Below are 18,320 nucleotides of genomic sequence, written 5' to 3'. Positions count from 1 at the left end.
CTGGAGAAATACCAAGGGCTCAGAGAAGAGCTCGAGAGGATGTGGAGGGTGAAGGTAACGGTGGTCCCCGTGGTAATCGGAGCACTAGGTGCGGTGACTCCCAAGCTAGGCGAGTGGCTCCAGCAGATCCCGGGAACAACATCGGAGATCTCTGTCCAGAAGAGCGCAGTCCTGGGAACAGCTAAGATACTGCGCAGGACCCTCAAGCTCCCAGGCCTCTGGTAGAGGACCCGAGCTTGAAGGATAAACCGCCCGCAGGGGCGTGCTGGGTGTTTTTTATATATATATATATATATATATATATATATATATATTTACATATATATATATATATACATATATATATATATATATATATTTACATATATAAACATATTTACTTGCTTACACCCAGCTTTGCTCGGATCACATGGTGTTGCCTTCCAAACACGTTGCTTCGTCCTAAAGGAAGTTGCAGTGTGCCCTCTGGTGGACAAATTATGCAATGTCAACACTTGCGACATGGTTGAAGGGTGTTTCTCTCATCTTTTATTGCCTTTTTTTGAAAGGCAATAAAATATGCTATTATGTATTGTATATAATACTGGCCCATTAATAAATTGGTCAGGCTCTACTTTATCTTAGTCCAAATTTTGTCGATACTGCATTCATTTTCTGTGAGTACTTACATAATGAATATACCTCTTATGTTTTGTTCATTTATTCAGTTTTAAAAAGGCACTCACTACATTTAATGTGACAAAAATAAACTGTACACAACAAACAGCCGCTCAGTGTGTCACAGGTTAGGGTCATGGAAAGGTTAATGCTATCATATCAGACAAGCAGGCTACTGGAACAGTGTGTGTGTGTGTGTGTGTGTGTGTGTGTGTGTGTGTGTGTGTGTGTGTGTGTGTGTGTGTGTGTGTGTGTAATGTTCACCTTAAGGAATGCATGCAAAGTACAACAGTGGTACATTTAATCCTGTAAAATTTAAAGCTGTTTTTGAGTGTCAGTAAATGTTTGCAAAATACAAATCAAGTGAAAATGGACTAAAATTTTAAGAAATGCCCCCGTCCACACATAGCAGTGTCAAGATGCTTTGTGAGTTGTGTTGTTAAAAAAGCAATACAAAAAAGAAACACGTTCAGTATATTTTACAGTTCAATGAAAAATACAACTTGGGTGATTTAAAAAAAGAAGTAAACATAGATGTAAACATGCTTGGCAAATACAAATTAACAGCATCACATTCATCAATTAAAATCCATCCAAACACTCTCAACGTGTTTGTGATCATTTGAATGTCATTAAAAAAATGCAATTGTGTTTTACATTACCGACAGTCTGTGTTTGTGTATGTTTGTCTGTGTTGATTCACAATTCAGAAAATGGTAACAATCATTACAGAGACACATTGTTTGTCTGTTGAGAGAAGAGTAGTAATGAAAGAAGTGTATTTTGCTCATTATGATAGCTGCAAATTCAAGCTTTCCAGTTAGTTTATGCCAGCAATGAATGGTTATGGTTGGTACCATGCACTTCAGATTGTTTTTTTTAAGCTGTTAACATATTGTAGTTTTTCGCATCAGGCTACATTTTCAAAGCCAAACATAATGTAGCAATCGTTCTACATGTCATCTAGGTAAATACGGCCTGTTGATCCAGCAAAAACACAACCTACTTTCCTCTGTTCGATAAATATTAAAGTCACTTTGTAGCATGCTGCTGGGCTAAAAATAGACCCCTAGAGTATGAGATGACAACCCATAGATCAATAATAGTACTGAATGAATGGCATGAATCTAGCTCTCAAGCGGTCCTGCCCACATTGTTAAAAAAATAAGATTCAGCATGAACAGATGGAAGAAGAGCCTTGAGGGCTAAAAAAAAATCAACAGAGCGGTTCAATACTGCTCCTGTAGAAATCAAAGTTCTTAAGTAGCCTATTTAACAGCAACATCTCAATGAGGTATTTCTACTACACCCTCTTCTGCACCGTTAGTTTTATTCATTTTTGGCAACACATTTTCTTCCCATAGCTATGGCATGATGACTGACTTCTTGGGAGCAGTTCCAATCTAAGCATAGGAAACAGAAAGGCACATTTCTTGACATCTCAAAGGACTGTGCACTCTCCCAGTCTGAGTATCTTTCACTCTTCCTGTCTCAACACTCCTTGTATGTGGATGAAGTGTTTGTGCATTCAATACTTAATTATTCTCACTGTCTTTGGCCAGTGCCGGTGTGAACCCATTCAACTTTGAGCGCTCCATTGTGTACTGCGAGAGGTTTGTCAGACTGGTGTTTCCCTCTTTTCTTTCTTTGTTTTCCTCATCTGGCTCACCATCTTCTTCTTCCTCCGTTCCCTCCTCCCCGAGCATGGCGCTGCCATTGTTTATGCTTAAACTTGCCCGCCGAACATCTTCAGGTATGTTCCTCCGCAGTTCACGGTTCTTGTTGCGCCTGGCCAGCTTACTGAGGGATCCGAATCGTAGGTTGAAGAGATTTTCCTCTGAAGATGATGCGGTCTCTTGCGTTTGCTCGTTTCCCTGATGATCGTACGGCTCGCATGCCCCCTTCAACCTCAGGTTGTTCAGTTTGCTGTCGATGCTCTCTTGGGAGGACGTCTTGAAGCGGCTAGCATCCAGACTGGCGAACAAAGCCCGTTTCTCTGGTGACAGCATGTCAAGGGAGTGAGCTCGCTGCTCTAGGCCAAGCTGACGGCGCTCCATGCTACGGATGGTGGCTGCCCGCTGGAGCTTGTCGTGGATCTCAACACTCAGACGTCGTCGAGTTTCACGAAACTCTGCTCGGACATTTGCTTTCCATTCAGCAGCATGTGCTTTAAACTCCCCAACCTATGAAATATGAACATGGAAACAAAGCAACAGTTAAAGGATAATATACAGATTAGCAACAGTATCCCATATATACCATTCAATATAGCACCATATAACATCTACTACTGACACAAAGAAAACGTAATTTCATAATTACGAAAGTGGTCAAAAGTAGCTTTTTACAGGCAAAGTCTCCCTGCCACTTTCAACTGTATTTGCTATTCTAAAGAGGCCCTATTATGCTTTTCTTTATCATATATATATATATATATATATATATATATATATATATATATATATATATATATATATATATATATATATATATATATATATATACCACTACACTGTTGAATACTTATATTTAATGTGGCAAAAGTTCCAGTGAAACATTGATTCTCAAAGTTTTGAAGAGTGTTTCATTCATTTCAGAGAGCCAGCATACTGTTGAGAGAAAAAAACGAACCCATCAAAATAATTCTAAAGCCAATAATTTGTTAATTGAACATTAAGCTGTCAGGGAGCTTCACTGCTGGGCGTGAACTCTTCCAATATATCACAAAAGGTCCTTTCATTACTAACTTGGCACAAGCCTGTTTTCAGTTTAACACAAAAGTTTAGTAATGTAATAAATGTACGCTCGAGCAAAAGTGTTTAACCCTCATCAGGTCTGTGATTTAGTAGTCATTAATTACTAAGTTTGTGTGTTGCTTTTACTTAATATCTGAAACCTGTTTTGTTCATTCTAACTGTTGTGCTAAATTATAGCTTTGTAGCCATTAGTAAGGTTGGATCTTACATTTACCAATATCAGCCTTGGAAATATTAAAGAAAAGCTACTGTCTAAAAGACTGCACTCATGAATGTTAGACTCAATTGACCTATGCCCCATTTTCATTGCCCTTGCTTTAAATGCTTCATTTCCAATTATTCTTCTTACTCTTACGCCCAGCTGGCATCAGGTTAATATTGATTTTCTTAAATGTTCATGAAAAGACGAGATGCTTTTAAAGAGAAGGGTCACTAGGGAAACATGCATATCCACTTGTTGGTTGCTGATTGGTTGCTGGAGGTTGCTGGAAGTTGATAGAGTGAAAACATTTGCAAACACCCAAACAATGCTGCATGGCAAACCTCTTTGTGATTGCTTTGGTGACAAGTAGTTTGCTGAGTCATTTGCAAATACTTGTAAACTACTTGCCAAGCAGTGGTGAAACTGAAAAGTGGAACATATTGAAAAGAGAAAGCATCTGCCTTCAAAATAAAAGTTGTCTTTCTGAAAAGTAAATGGCGAGGGTTTGCAAAATTACAGATGTTGGTGGAAATCTGCATTCAACCAAAGACATCACAAGGAGGTTTTTGGTGCAGCACCCTCTTTGTAACAGATTTTAATTAGTGGCACACAGCAACCTCCAGCAAGCATTACCAACCGCTTGGGGAAATACATATTTTTCCATCGTGAAACACTGCTATGCCAGGGGGATGCCACCTGGTCTCTAAGCTTGTGCGACTGAGGTCTTTAAGAGATGGAAGCACAAGACAATACAAGGAAAATAAGAATGCTTTTAATTCTGAATACTGCAGCACCGTAGTGAGATCCTAAAAATAAAAAAATTGAGACACAAACCACAGATCATTTTTAACTCACTATAGATATTTTAATAATTATAACATATAAGATGCTGCCTCTGAACCTTCAGATCCAGAGTAGAGTTGTAAAATAATACATATACAAGACTTACCTCCTCTTTGGTCTTTTTAGACAGTACTCGGAGCCAGTCTCCGATCATGCTGAGGACGGCTGCAAAGTACGCTAAACCTATGAGGATCCAGAACCACACCAGAGGCTTGTACCACTTCATGTAATCGATCTTGCGATTTCCACCTGAAGAGGAAGGAAAATGTCGTTATGGTCAGAAATTAAGCCCAAAACTTCAACAGAACAGCTTATTGTGCCCGAATTTTGGAGCGTAGCTCTACCTGCCACGTAGTCTCCTATTCCCACTGTAGTGAGCGTGATCACGACAAAGTAGATGGCATCCAGTGTGGTCCAGCCTTCAATGTGTTTGAAGATGACAGCAGGGATGGTGACAAAGACAATGCAGCCAGCCAGGATGAACAGGATAACAGATGTGACCCTTATCTTCGTCTGGCTAATCTGCTTGTGTTTTTGCTGAAAAGAACAGGAGGTGCATTTAGAACCAATATAAGCAACTAAAAAGATGATGTAAGAGTGACAGTGTGAGCCACAAAAAGCAATGAAACATGGCTCACAAACAAAAAAGAAGACACCATTACATATGCCATTAGGGTAAGAATAAAAATGCAGCTAAATGTTAGAATGATATCTGCATATTTGACTTTTTTACACAGCCAGTAAAGAAGAAAACATCACAATGTGTTACTTGTATCTCACCCTGAATATCTTTTCAACTTTTAAGACACTTTTTACAAAGATGGTCCCCAGCTGGTCTCCGATCCCCGCCAACAAGAAGCCAAAGAGAGGGATGCCAAATATGGCATAAAGGATGCAAAAGATTTTCCCGCCTTCCGTGCTCGGAGCTATGTTTCCGTAACCTGTTGAACAATTGAAAGCAGAATGAGGAGGAGGGGAGAAGAAATGAAGAAACAGGACAGGAAGGTCAAAAAACAAAGCAGGGCTGAGAAGAGTGAGTGGTGAGATGAGAAGCAGAAGACAATCAAGACCTCCTTATGCAACATAATCAATTGAAGCTCTTATGTAATACCTTTCAGTTCCAGGAGCAGGGCTTGAGGTAAGTAATGCAATAATTAGATTCCCCTTAAAGAAAATTGAATTAATAATGACATACTATGATACAGGGAGGTAAAAGGAAGGAGCTTGAGGAGCGTCAGGCAGGAGACACAAATCACTATCTCCTGTTTTAACCTGCTGAAAAGCAGAATATTAGCATAATACCTGTTCTTTGTGTAGAATATACTACCTTTATTGAGAGAAGTAATATGTTTACACATGTTGGACAACATACAGTACAGTGCAAAAGTCTTAAGCCACCTCTCATTGCTTTTTACTTCTAATTGTGGATATTGGATCAGAAAATATTGGTATATTAGTGAAAAAAAGTATATTAGTAAAAGAAAATGGAGTCAATGGCTTCAGCATCAGAAAAAGAAAGCATGCAAGGATCTATTTCAAATTTCAGTCTCTTTAAGAGAAACACATTAACAGTATATATATTGCTCATATAATTTTAAAATGAGTGTCTTCAATTTTTCAAGCCACTGGACATAATAGATCAAAGGAAAAATATGATGTCCTTAAGGAGGCTTCAATCTTATCCTGTTTATCTGTAGAGTTAAAGCCTCCCTGTTTTTGTTTCTGTGGAATGTCTAATTAATATTGATCGTATCCTGCTATCTTTGAAGGTCTTCTCAAATATTTTCTTTTTCTCTTAATTAAAAATACATATAATTTGCTTTTTTTTATTATTAATGGAGGGGGTCCTATGGGGTGATATTTGTGTTGATCTTCTATTTGTGCACTAGATTAAATGAAGCAAGCTACCAGGTTAATTAAATTTCTAGACTACACCATTAAGGAGGTCAGGGACATGTTGTTTTTCCAGTCACCTAAAGGATGGTACCCACAGCTGATAGAGGGAATACAAACAGTAGTGCCTCAGCTTTGATTTTGTGATTGTATATCAAAATGTTCCATCTGATCAAAGCCAGGTACCCAAAGTCTTTTTACTTTCATTTTAAAAAGAATTTCAGTGAGTCACAATTTACTGTTTCTCTTTAAAAAGCAACAAAGGGCAAAATGAGACAATTAAAAAAAACTCAACAGTGTCTTCATCATACACTGAATAATGAGTCAGGTCTCACATACATCTTCAACAAAATTACATCAGACTGAATTCTCGTGAAGGGGACTCCCTCTCTCTCATATATACTTAAGAATGGCAAGGCTTAACATTGATGCCATTTAGTAGTCCTCACTACTACAAACTTTTTTTCGTTCTCGTACATCCTCTTACATCTGTTCACGCTGTATAAATGAAGACTGTGCTTTTGAGAGTACCTCGTGCATGTATTTTTTATGAGATTTGAGGTTCGCCTCAGTCTACATTATTCTTAGATTGTTAAAATTGAGTTCAAAAGGAATTTTGATGGTTCACACGTACAATGAAAATTGCATGGACTGTCAGCAATACCAGGTTCATCGTGTTTTAGAGTAATAAAGAGAGCATTATCTAATAGTTTTACCGATAGTTGTAATGACAGTTCCAGCGAAGAAGAAGGCACTGCCCAGGTCCCAGTGACTGGAATTGTACAATGTGTCTCCAGTAGGCCTCACTCCTCCACTCACAGAATCTATAGCATGCTGGAAAGTAGAGAAATATAGAAATTATATGGATTAAAAGTATTTAAAATTGCTTAAAACTGAAATGTGTACTTTGACATAATTAGTGAAAGTCATGCCAAAATGCTTAATAGCAGCTGGCTCCTGTTTTGCCGCTGAGCTTTTACAAACTAATCAAAGCTATGACTATATGCCAGCTCAGCTGATGACAACACAACAAACACGTGTCTGCTTTGATTTCACTATACACAGCCCCAATGGTGTGAACAGAGTGAGTAACAACGTATTGTTTCTGTTACATGCGCCTCTATGTATTGCAATTGATTGCGTAACACTCGTGAGGAAACTGAGATTAGATCCAGTGCAACGATCTCCAACATCAGCCCAGAAGGTCACCACCTGAATACAAAGAAAAAAGGCTCTGAACAATAGAGGAAGGGAATGCAAGTTAAATGAGGTCTGAATCATTCTTATATCCGTGGAACGAGCAGGGGCGCTACCAAGGGGGGTCCTTGGTAGCGGAATAAATAATTTATTTATTACTGCATATGTGATTTTTGTCATTCATATTGTGTCACTTTGTAGGTCCCTCACAATTTATAGTCATCACCCCATCACCTTCGGCACTCCTGCACTGTTTTGCTTTTGGTGTGCCACCGCAATATTTTTGGTGGTGCCCACATGGCCACCCCCATGAAGAAATTCTGGAGACGTCCCTGGCCTTGAGGCTGTGGATTGAGTTACACTTAATTAAATCAGCTGATAACTGTTGTAGTTCAGTCCAGACTCGTATTGTGTTGAGCTACCGTTTTCTGACTGTTGTGAACTGTAATTGGAAACTCAATAACTAAGCATTGCAATAAACATGTATAGTTGCTCTTTTTTTAATTTCCTCTTGATCATCTTTGGCTTGTGAGTTTAAAAAAAGACTTGTTTGTTTTTTTAAATGAGAGAAAGGCAGTGAAACTTAAGTAAAAGGTGGTGCAGCAGGCTCTTCTGAGCCTTTCGAATTACTAATCGTGTGCACATCAAGTTGATCTGACCACAGGATGCGTTTAAACTGTTCAGTGTCTGGCTCTCTTCGAGGAGCTGTTTCTCCACACACCCAGTTTCCATGTTTTCACAGTTCACATGGACCAAATCCACACAGACTCTCACTTGCAGCCCAAACACTGCTGTTTCCCTGTTGTTCGTTCACGTCAGCCTTTTTTTCTGCGTTCCATCGACTAGTTTGTCTAGTGCAGGGAAAACATTTACTGCTTCATTATTTTCATTGATTGCCTTCTGTGCTCCATTATGCTGCCGTGAAAAGTTAATTGACTGTCATTTGGTCTTTCTACATTTTCTGTTTATGGGCATGCTGTGTTCTCTACACAAGCATTTATAGTTCTTTATCTTTAGGCTCAAAACTTCTGCTGACATGAAAGTCACACAGAGCAGCCCCCATTTTATACAGTGAGATGTGAGATAACCTTTCAGAGAGTGCAGAGCGGTATAATAAAATATGTATGAACTGCCGTGATACGCATTTCACAGCAGAGAGTCTGGGACCACTAAACACATAGCTGCACATGCCTATTCAGAATCTTACATGTGATTACCTCGGCTCCATCAGTGCCCTCTCTCCCTAATGAGACAGATTTTTTGTATCTATAATTAGGCAGTTTCAATTACGTTACTTCATAGGTTTTAGCAGACACAGCTGCTTTATGGGGGCAATATCAAAGTGGTAATTATATAATAAACCCCAAATAACCTAATTCTGGAGTCAAGGGAGAGCTATATATAGCCGCACAATGTATCTGAATACTGTATGAGGAGATCTATTTTTGGCACTTGTCTGTTTCTCAGCCATGTTCATGCTTCATGAGAGAAAAATCCTCCTTTTGCACATGCATTTTGGAGCCATGAGGATGGTGACTTGTGTTGTGTTGCAGTACATTAATTAGCAAGACAAATGGTGTTTTCGTTTCACGCCTCGTGCTCCTTTCTATTTTGATTTCACCAAAGAATCACTGCAGAGTGCTCACGAGTCCTCGTGGCTAATGTGTTTTCTGTTTCTTCAGTGCAGGATCATTACAGAGCAAACACACTCACTGCAGATTTTTATCCTCTCGGTGTGCCTTTCTACCCCACAGCGGGGGACAGCGGTGATCCTGCCAGCACGGTGCCTTGCTCTATCCTTCACCCAACCTCATTGTGATACATTGCCAAGCACTGTCCTCTGCAGCACTTTCAACATTACTAATATCTAAAGCTTTAACCTAACCCCCTTGAAGACTTAATGCTTGTTGCAATGAAGGACACTGAGGTCCATCATATACAATCAGGGTAAAAAGAAAGTGCACGGTCTCTTTCTAAGGTTACGTATCACGGTATAATAATAATATAAAATCATCTGGTCCTTACCAGGTCCTAAAATTATTTTAGTTCCAGCTCAGATGAACAGCATCACATGATATATTATACCATATTTTTTAACAGCTAAGCCAAAATACAGAAACAGTGGATTTAAACTAATTACATATAGTGATCCAGTAGGTTACAGAACCTTTAGCACCAGTAGCTTGAGTAATCCTTTTCAGTAATCATCATCAGTCTCTCACATCATTGTGGAGGAATTTTGGGATACATATAACTACAACATTACTTCAGTTCATTGAGGTTTGCAGGTGTCCCTTTATGCACAGCTCTCTTAAGGTCCCAGGACAGCACTTCAGTCCATTGCAGCACATTGACTCTTTCCCTTTTTAGCCGTTCTGTTGTAGTTTTGTTGCTGTGCTTGTAATCAAATCTTGTTGCGTGACCCAGTTTTGTCTAGAATTGATATATGCAGGTTTGACTCACTGACTATAAGGTGCCCAGATCCTGTGGCTGCAAAACAAGTCCAAGTCATTACGCCTCCACTATCATGCTTAACAGTTGGCATGAGGTGTCCTGATATGCTGTTTCGTTTTTGCCAAATGGGGCATTGTGCATGTCTGTTCAAAGCACATTGTTCCAAAATCGCGTTGTTGTTTGTTCAGATGCAACTTTGCAAACGTAAGCCAGTTTTAACATTTCACCTGTTAACTTCGGGCCTGTTGACTCATTGTCTAAACTTGTGAATTTGCTGTGATTTCCACTCCTCGGAAACTTTGGAGCTATCTTGAAAGCTTTCCACGTATGAATAATCTTTCTCACTGTAGAATGATCGATCTCAGATTGTTTGGAAATGCCCTTGATGAGCAGTAACAATTGGTTCTCTAAGATCATTGCTGATGTCTTTAATCCTGAATGCGCACACATCAGAATGCTCCACATAAGCAAACTACCAAAACCTTTGCTTTTATAGATGTGCTCACACTTTTTCCTGATTAATTAATTTAAATGCACTTTTTTAGATTATGAATAATAGCATTGTGCAAAATATCATGTGATTTTCATTATGTCTTCACAGAATGGTTGTATATGGCTGGTTTTTATGATTGACTTTTCATGTGGAACAGGTGATCAGATTCAAATGAAAATAGCAATATAATAGTGAGAAAAAAAAAAGTTTATTATTCATGCTTAAAAGCCCAGTGTTAAGCTGTGGGGGTATTTTCAAGGAAAACCTGAAATGGAAATGAGTAGAAATGAATCTTTTTTGCCTTTCTTTTTCAGTGCAGCCATCTAAAGAGCTTAGCCTTCACTAGTTAGTGGAGCATTTTGATTTCGCATTTGATCAAGTATGTAGAATTTGCTTGACGTTTTCCGGAAAAGCACAATTTGTGCTACATAAGATTATGACGGAAATGGCAGCACAACCTGACGTAGATTCTACTGCAGGTAGCTCAGTGAATACAAAAGTTTATTTTAAATAAGTGACTCATCAATAAATGAGACCTGACTGGTGTCAGTAATAGCACGGCTTCACATCGTGCCATAGTGTGAGTCATCAAAACAGCAACAGGAAAGCCAATTAGGTCTGCTGTCTTCGTGGGCGCACAGTGGGTGCGTGGACGACACAAATATTGAAGAAGACACGAGGAGGTCAACAGACGTGCATGGGCACACACTCACACACATTAAATCAACACACGCTGTGCCCTAACAAGAGCTTGCGATGTGATATACTGTCTGCTTCCATCTCAGGCATGCACATGCTTCCCAAGGTTGCCATTTTTCTGTCAACTCCTCCACCAAACAGTTTGACAACAGTGAGTCACCGCTGCTGTGTCCCCGCATAAAGGCTTCGGCTGAGTGACAGGCTTGACATAGCACACACAGGCCGATAATGGAAACTGTTAGAGGACTGGGCATACTTTTTGATGGAGTACTTGTGAAGCAGCATGTCCTCCAGGCTTTTGCTTGAGACACCAGGGAAAAAAAGTGTTATTTGTTCATATGAACTTCACACATGGCTTACACTTAGTATTGGAATCCCATAACAACTCAGCAGATCAACATTATATCTACTGATTTACAGAAATTTACATATTATGTTTTGATTATGTTAGTACATCACTTATGAAGCTACGATAGAAAGGAGAGGAGTAGCAGTAAAAAGCTCATCATTATACACATAAGTGCACAAACCGAGCATGACTAATTTGCCACTATTCTTAATTAACTATATCAGATCAATGACTTGACATGCCATTAAATATTTTCTCATCTATCTGAATTAGATGATTTGTCTAGAAGAATCTCATGTCTATGATTCCAGCACTTTTACTTTGAGCAGCAGGAGGTGTGTGTGCCTGCTGGTCTGTGTAATGAATAATTGATTCCCTCCGGACCCCAGGCACTCCATGCTAAAGGTTCTAATTTCCACACACTCCTCCATAAGACATACTGTTATTGATTTTTGAAAGCTCTTGATAGGGCTTTTGTGGCTCAAAGGTTGAGCACTGCTAGAGAAATAAAAGAAGAAGCTAGAAGCAGAAGAAGAAAAGAACAGAGGTGGGTGTGGAGAAGGAGAGAGGCAGTCCGATATTCACTAGAGTAGTGTTGAAGATATTAACGTCAAATGGAGCCATCCTAGTGGAAAGTGGAACACACCATTAGCATTGCCATTTGGTTGTTTCCAAGTCTTTACTATTTTCAAGCTACATTCGAAAAACAGGAAAGCACAAGATTTCTAAAAGGCTGTTTTTTTTTCTCTCCATTGCCAAAAAAAAACTATTTTCAGTCTCTTTTGATTCCTGTTAATTGTGTGCTTGTGTTTGTATTTCAGCTCTTGTGTTACTCAGTTCTTTTGATTGTCCAGAATGTTTCTTTCTTTTATTTCTAGATGTTTTCTGCAAACTGATTGCTTTTTCCCATCACTCCCTCACAAATCAAACTTCCCACTCACCCACTCGTACATCTCAAATCATTTTCCACTCCCCTTTGCAGTTGTAAGTGTCAGCTGGGTGTAGTGACCTTAAATCTTGATCCATAATTTTGGATGTGGTGCTAGAGAGCAATGTGAACTGCTGCCATAGTGTGTTATAAAGCGGCTGACACCATAAAAATGCATTGTAAAATGCGCCGTTAAGTTTCAATGAGATGGGAATGGTTCTGTTTTGTGGGTCTGCTTGATAGTGCGCACAATTATAAAAAAGTTTCACAAGCTGGCTTGGTAAAATGTGGAACACTCTAAAGACAGCGTCAGACCATATGCCGCAGGTTTAAGAGTTATCAGGCGAGTTTTTTGGGCGAACAGCTGTGCCCAGTAAAACACCGGCACCCTGCTTCTATGCAGCAGATGCTGTATTGAGGGGGAAAGCAGATAGTGACGGGATTTTGGGGAGACTGTTTAGAATATTGAGTTTCTGAAATCTCTCTTGGGTCTTTAAAGATTTTAACAATTTTTGTATGTCATAATAGAGCAGCATCACACAGTATTAAAAAGAAAACATTGAAAAAAAACTTGTTTCCTGACATTTCTCACAGTAAATATAACAGCGCTGTCACAGCCATGAGCTTGTTTCCTTATTTAAAACATGTGGGCGTTGTTAAAGCTGCACTCTGGAATTTCATATCGCACTAACACATCTATTATTGAAGGTTTTTTAGCTATGCAAATACAAGTTAGTTATTTGTCAAATAAAATGGGAGAAAATTGGCCTTATTGCTATCATTACTCTGTCTTTACACAGCAAGAAAACTAGAGAGAGCTGCAATTAAATAAAAAAAATGTTTGTTGTGAATATAGCATAAAGGTCATTGTGAAGACATTTTTTGCCCTCTTCTCAATGATCATGCTGTCTTTTGTTATGTAATATCAGGCTGCATGTACTGGTGTATGTGTTCTAAAAGATCCGTGTTTATTAGAAAACTAAATGCATTTAGGTTTCTATGGGAGGGTTGATTGTTATCAGTTATCAGCTGTTACTCAGGAAACCGTCATTCAATGGGAAGGGCAGAACAAATGTCTTGGTCAGGCTGTAGCAAGCAGCAGCCATATAATTTGATTAAAAGTGCCTCAAAAAGCCCTGAGAGCACAAACAATTTTTAAATTGTATAAAATTCAGTGGCTCCAAATCCCTTACTTTAGTGCAAAAATGAAGGAGTTCACCCACTGTAGTTTTTATTAAGAGGTCAAAACTATTTTTGTGCCAAGCTGTAAATGTGTTCTTTAACGCTGTAAAGTTGGGCATTTTTCCATGGGAGTCTGTGAGGATTGACTTTTGGAGCCAAGTTTAAGAGGCCATTAGAGTAACTGCAGTTTTTGGCACTTCCACATTCCCTTTATTTAACAGAAAGGAGCACTGTGCAGTCTTATCGTAGCTACTTCTTAATCACAAAATAGGCCCACTGTAAAGGATACCATGCTTTGCCATCCTTTTAAACTCTGCTCCGATCCAGGGGACCCTGCCTCCTGCTCTACGACAACTGGGAATAGCGCCAGCTCCCCATCCTTTTACCTCTACCTAATTGCTCGGTACTATAATAAAGTGCACAGAGGCTGCCAAAATGCCTGGAAGAAGGAAACAAACACCAGACAATCATGTCCACTTTCAAGCGCTTACCTTGATGATGGCATCCAGCTCATTGGGAGTAACACATGGGTGCCTTTCGAGGAAAGAGGCCTTCTCCAGGGTGATGCTAGTTTTCAGGTTGCTCTCAAATGGCTGCTCCAGAGCCTTGAAGGCAAGACCTCCACAAACCAGGTAGAGAACAACCACAATGAACACCGCCAGCACCGTCTTCCACTTCATCACTGAGTGGAGCCCTGTTGTCGAGCCATCCGAGTTGGTGTCCATGCTAGCCACAACACTGGCAGAGCGAGATGAGATGGACAAACGTGGCAGTGGACAGTGACCACTGGCTTTCGGGTCGCAGCCCATTGGGTTTTGCATGGTGGCAACACTTGCCTGGACCAGGGTTGACTTCACCATGCCAGGCTGGACCTTTTTGGGAGGGACCAAGTTGGTCTGGACTGCCACTAGCAAAGAAAGTAGGAGGGAAGAAAGGGCTGTTGTAACACTTTTTTTTTATTTTTTATTTTTATATAGATTACAAAGATGGAAACACCAGTGGTTTACTGCACGTTTGTCTCTCTGATGGTCATTTATGATGTGTTATAATAATTGGCTAAAGGCTCTTTTTGTAAGAACCTTTTACCTAAATCAACAGGCATTTGGACATTTCATTTGTTGATTTATGCGCAGATTCTTTTTCTTTTCACCTTTTCTCTCACCTTCAGCCTTTCTTTTGGTTTATATTTCGAATTTTGTGTTGTGGAGACATTAACATAGGTTTTAAACAGTTGTAATGAAATTATGTGTCCTTTATGAAGCTTTGAAAACATTTTATACCTCCTACACTGGGCTAATAAAAGGCTTTTTGCAAAGTCAAACACTATTAGAAAAAAATCTAGTTATCCAGCCTACAGCTCCGCCAAACATAACAAGACTCCTTTGTCATCTCAGAAGCTTGTTATCCTGAGAATTTCTTCATATAAAATGTATTTCAGATTTCACTTGTGAAAAGGGGTCCACAATCACTTGGCCTCACATCTGCCTTACAGATCATAATTTGTACTCTCATTTTAACATCTGATTTCAACCCTGCTCTGTTACAACACATGGATGGATGGATGGATGGATGGATGGATGGATGGATGGATGGATGGATGGATGGATGGATGGATGGATGGATGGACACAGATATATAAAAAGCACACCAATGAAAACCTTACAGTAATGTTGGCAGAGGTGAAGGTGAAAATTGAGTTACTCTCTTTGAATGGAAGCAGGATCCAATTTTTCTAATAGACTGTAAGTGAGGGATAAGTGCCACTTTCAGTTATTGTCTTCCAAAGAGGTTTCATAACAAATGCATGTGTACTGTATAGCAGGTCAACCATCAAACATCACCTATGGAGATAGCCAAATTTCGACTTCCTTAATGTATATAAAGCACTGCGTGAGCTTTTTCAGAGCTCTAGACTTCACCCCTGCCCTGACGCCCCCACAACTCCAAAAAGGGAAAGCATGGAGTGCCTCTGAGCCATGGGTGGAGCTTGTTGTCTGTGATGTAACCTTTGAAGGTAGGGATGAGAAATGTATTTGTTTTTTAAATGGGGTGATATTACTTTTGGGATATGCTAAGTACAATGCACACATGCTTAATCAAGTATTTATGACTTTAGAGGAGGGGACATGTATTTCTTTAATATTTCCTGGAGACTTATTCCATCTTGCCTAAACCTCAACTTAACACATAAGGGACTTGCTTTCTGTTCCCGTAGTGTGAGTGTTTAAACAGATTCAGGTCCCCACAGCATGATCATGCACTCGCGCGCACACACACACACACACATCGACCCATGAGTCAAAGAATGTCCAGGAAGTGGCTTGTTCCCTGATCTAAGAGCTATTCATCTTCCGAGTCAATTCTTATATAAAAGACTGAATCAATAACACCAATGTGATGTCAGCTTAAGGTGGAGAAAAACACTTTCGGTTTATAGTATCTGTCTTTAAAGGTGCTGACTGCAATAGAGCACAAATCTATTAGAAAAAAAAAAAAGACTGGGTGGTGAATCAGCTGGAAGACTCAGTATAGTATGCTATATTTGGTGCAATGTTTTTTTAGAGATGAAGTGGAACAGTTACTGGTTAGTGAATTTCAAACTAGGCCAAGTCCATGACTAATCTAACTAAGATTTTAATTTTCTTTTTATCATAGTGTTTGACTGCGTGAAATTAAATAAATTAACTATGACTGAATGTCATATATTTAGTTTATTTGGTTCATTTCAAAGTCAACTTCATGCACTTCTGAGAAAAAGCAGAGAATATGAAACTATAATCTATATTTTACAGCTAGAGTTGAAACCAGAAGTGCAGTGAGCACTATAAGGTTTGCATTTCACCTTTCTGAGGCTATGATCCATTAATGCAAAATCCTTTTTGAACCATGCAACAGCTTCGAATTGATTTTTGCAAATTAAATAAGGCTTGAGTGGAAAGTGGTGTTTTTTCTTTTTTTTATCTGATCTCAACCTCTCAGCCCTCCCTTTGGATCCAAGTATGTCTGGCCAAAGCAGAGGAAATGTTCTCATGTAGTGATGCCCCTCATGTCGACCACAAAGATGGACATACAGAGCATGTGGATACAGATAAGGAGTTTGATGACAGTATCTATCATATTTACATCTGATGTACAGTTAAGTGTACAAAAAGAAGTCTAGTGGTATTAAACATAAAGGCTCAGGCAAGCTTTAGGCCCTGTGGCACTGGGCAGGTTGTAGGCGTTTAATTCGGCAGCTGAGCCTCAAATTTCAAACATTAAATCAAACCCAGTGCACCCCAAACACTTCCGGCAGTGACTGATTTCAAAATAAAACCTCTGTTAAGGGAGGCGCAAGCTTCCTCAACACGATACCCATGCATAGTGTATTAAAGCAGAATTCCTTTCCAGCAGTGACTGGAGACTTAGCACGACTCTTATATGCTTTTGAAAGGGCAAGGGGTACATGAGCCATGATATTATTTAAAACAACAACAACAACAACAACAACATTTCTCTTCAAATAAAAATCGCATGTCTGAAATTCTTATAAATTCTATTCCTAAGTATAATGATGTCTTTTAGATGGCGACATTATTTTTAAGTAGACACATTTTACAGCCTAGTTCTCTTTTGAAATCTCTTCCGCTCTCATACTGGTTATTTCTGCCAGCCTGTCACTACCAGAGCTCCGCATCCAGCAACGTTGCTTTATACGTCTGAGCGGACAGATAGTGCAAACTAGAAAAGCCGCGTTGTCGTATATGAATGGTAATTTTGCATCACAAAAGCAAATAAAGGGACCGCTCAATTAAATGAAAAGAAGCAAAAATATGAATTTCTGTATACTGAATCTGTGAATAATGCAGCCTGATGAGATTGTGTATCAAGTATTTCCACTGACATTAAGAGTACTATTTAATTGCATATCTGAAGTTATTCCACAGTAAAACAGCAATATTCACCAACCTTGTTCTGGATCCCAGTTAACTTGTTTTCTCGGGTTTTCTATTGGAAATTTCATCTCTAGGTTTGGCTCAGTGAAAACGCAGGTAAATTCAGTCAGCGTGATCGCAGAAATACAGGAAAAAATGGACAAATCACAAGAAATTCATGTTGGACACATCATCTTTTCATCGAAGTGGGAGTGGATTGCACAAAGGAATAAAGGCATCGCAAAACCGCATTGTCTGTCTTCCTTTCTTGCACCCCCTCCTTTTTTTTCCTTCTCCACCTCGCCTGGACGCGTGGTGTTCGCCTGACAGACTGACAGAGATACGTGTGGCACCTTGCACTGAGCAGTGGCTCCACTCCGCGGTCCAAACCACTTCCAAACTCACACTAGAGCACGCACGCAAATGGTCCGGTCCAGAAACACAGCCGGAGTGTGGCCCAACCTAGCAACTTTACGCACGCGTTACACCGGCAGCGAGAACAACGAGGGAGGATGCTGTCCCCTCCCTTTAATTCAAATAAGCGCTCTCCTCCACCTGCCTTCATTGTTAATGTGCATCGAGCTTTGCATCAGAGGCATTTTCTCTCATTGTGGAATCCGATTTTCAATACTCACTCTTATATTTTCCCCCAAAACCAGATGATCCTATTATCGTTACCGTAACCAGCGTCTGACCACATGGCGCAAAGATGATCACCAAATCAGAGGCAGACTTAACCCATTACATCATTCA

General features: G+C 39.6%; 1 protein-coding gene across 2 annotated transcripts; it reads right to left on the bottom strand.

Moving 5' to 3' along the window:
* Positions 1-477: 477 nt before the first annotated feature.
* Positions 478-18,320, bottom strand: kcnk10b (potassium channel, subfamily K, member 10b). 2 transcript variants are annotated; one of them, XM_004540374.3, is made up of 7 exons: positions 18,203-18,320; positions 14,145-14,560; positions 7,068-7,185; positions 5,239-5,399; positions 4,803-4,995; positions 4,565-4,707; positions 478-2,840 (listed from the first exon to the last, which is right to left on the bottom strand). In XM_004540374.3, coding segments are annotated over exons 1-7 (1,680 nt in total). In that variant the 5' UTR covers positions 18,204-18,320; the 3' UTR covers positions 478-2,192. The 2 variants fall into 2 exon arrangements, with proteins under 2 accessions (XP_004540431.1, XP_004540430.1); XM_004540373.3 differs by lacking the exon at positions 18,203-18,320 and adding an exon at positions 17,602-18,177.

The sequence above is a fragment of the Maylandia zebra genome, linkage group LG19 (genome assembly GCF_041146795.1).
Source record: "Maylandia zebra isolate NMK-2024a linkage group LG19, Mzebra_GT3a, whole genome shotgun sequence".
In the NCBI taxonomy this organism is placed as follows: domain Eukaryota; kingdom Metazoa; phylum Chordata; class Actinopteri; order Cichliformes; family Cichlidae; genus Maylandia; species Maylandia zebra.
The sequence above is the reverse complement of the archived record's forward strand: the minus strand, read 5'-3'. Positions and strand labels throughout refer to the sequence as shown.

Excerpts from the sequence above, each read along its gene's own strand:
- kcnk10b (XM_004540373.3), bottom strand. The coding sequence starts at position 17,656 with ATGAAATTTCCAATAGAAAACCCGAGAAAACAAGTTAACTGGGATCCA. Across the intron at positions 7,186-14,144 it reads AGCTGGATGCCATCATCAAG|CATGCTATAGATTCTGTGAG; the intron begins GTAAGCGCTTGA and ends TCTACTTTCCAG. Across the intron at positions 4,708-4,802 it reads AATAGGAGACTACGTGGCAG|GTGGAAATCGCAAGATCGAT; the intron begins GTAGAGCTACGC and ends CTTCCTCTTCAG.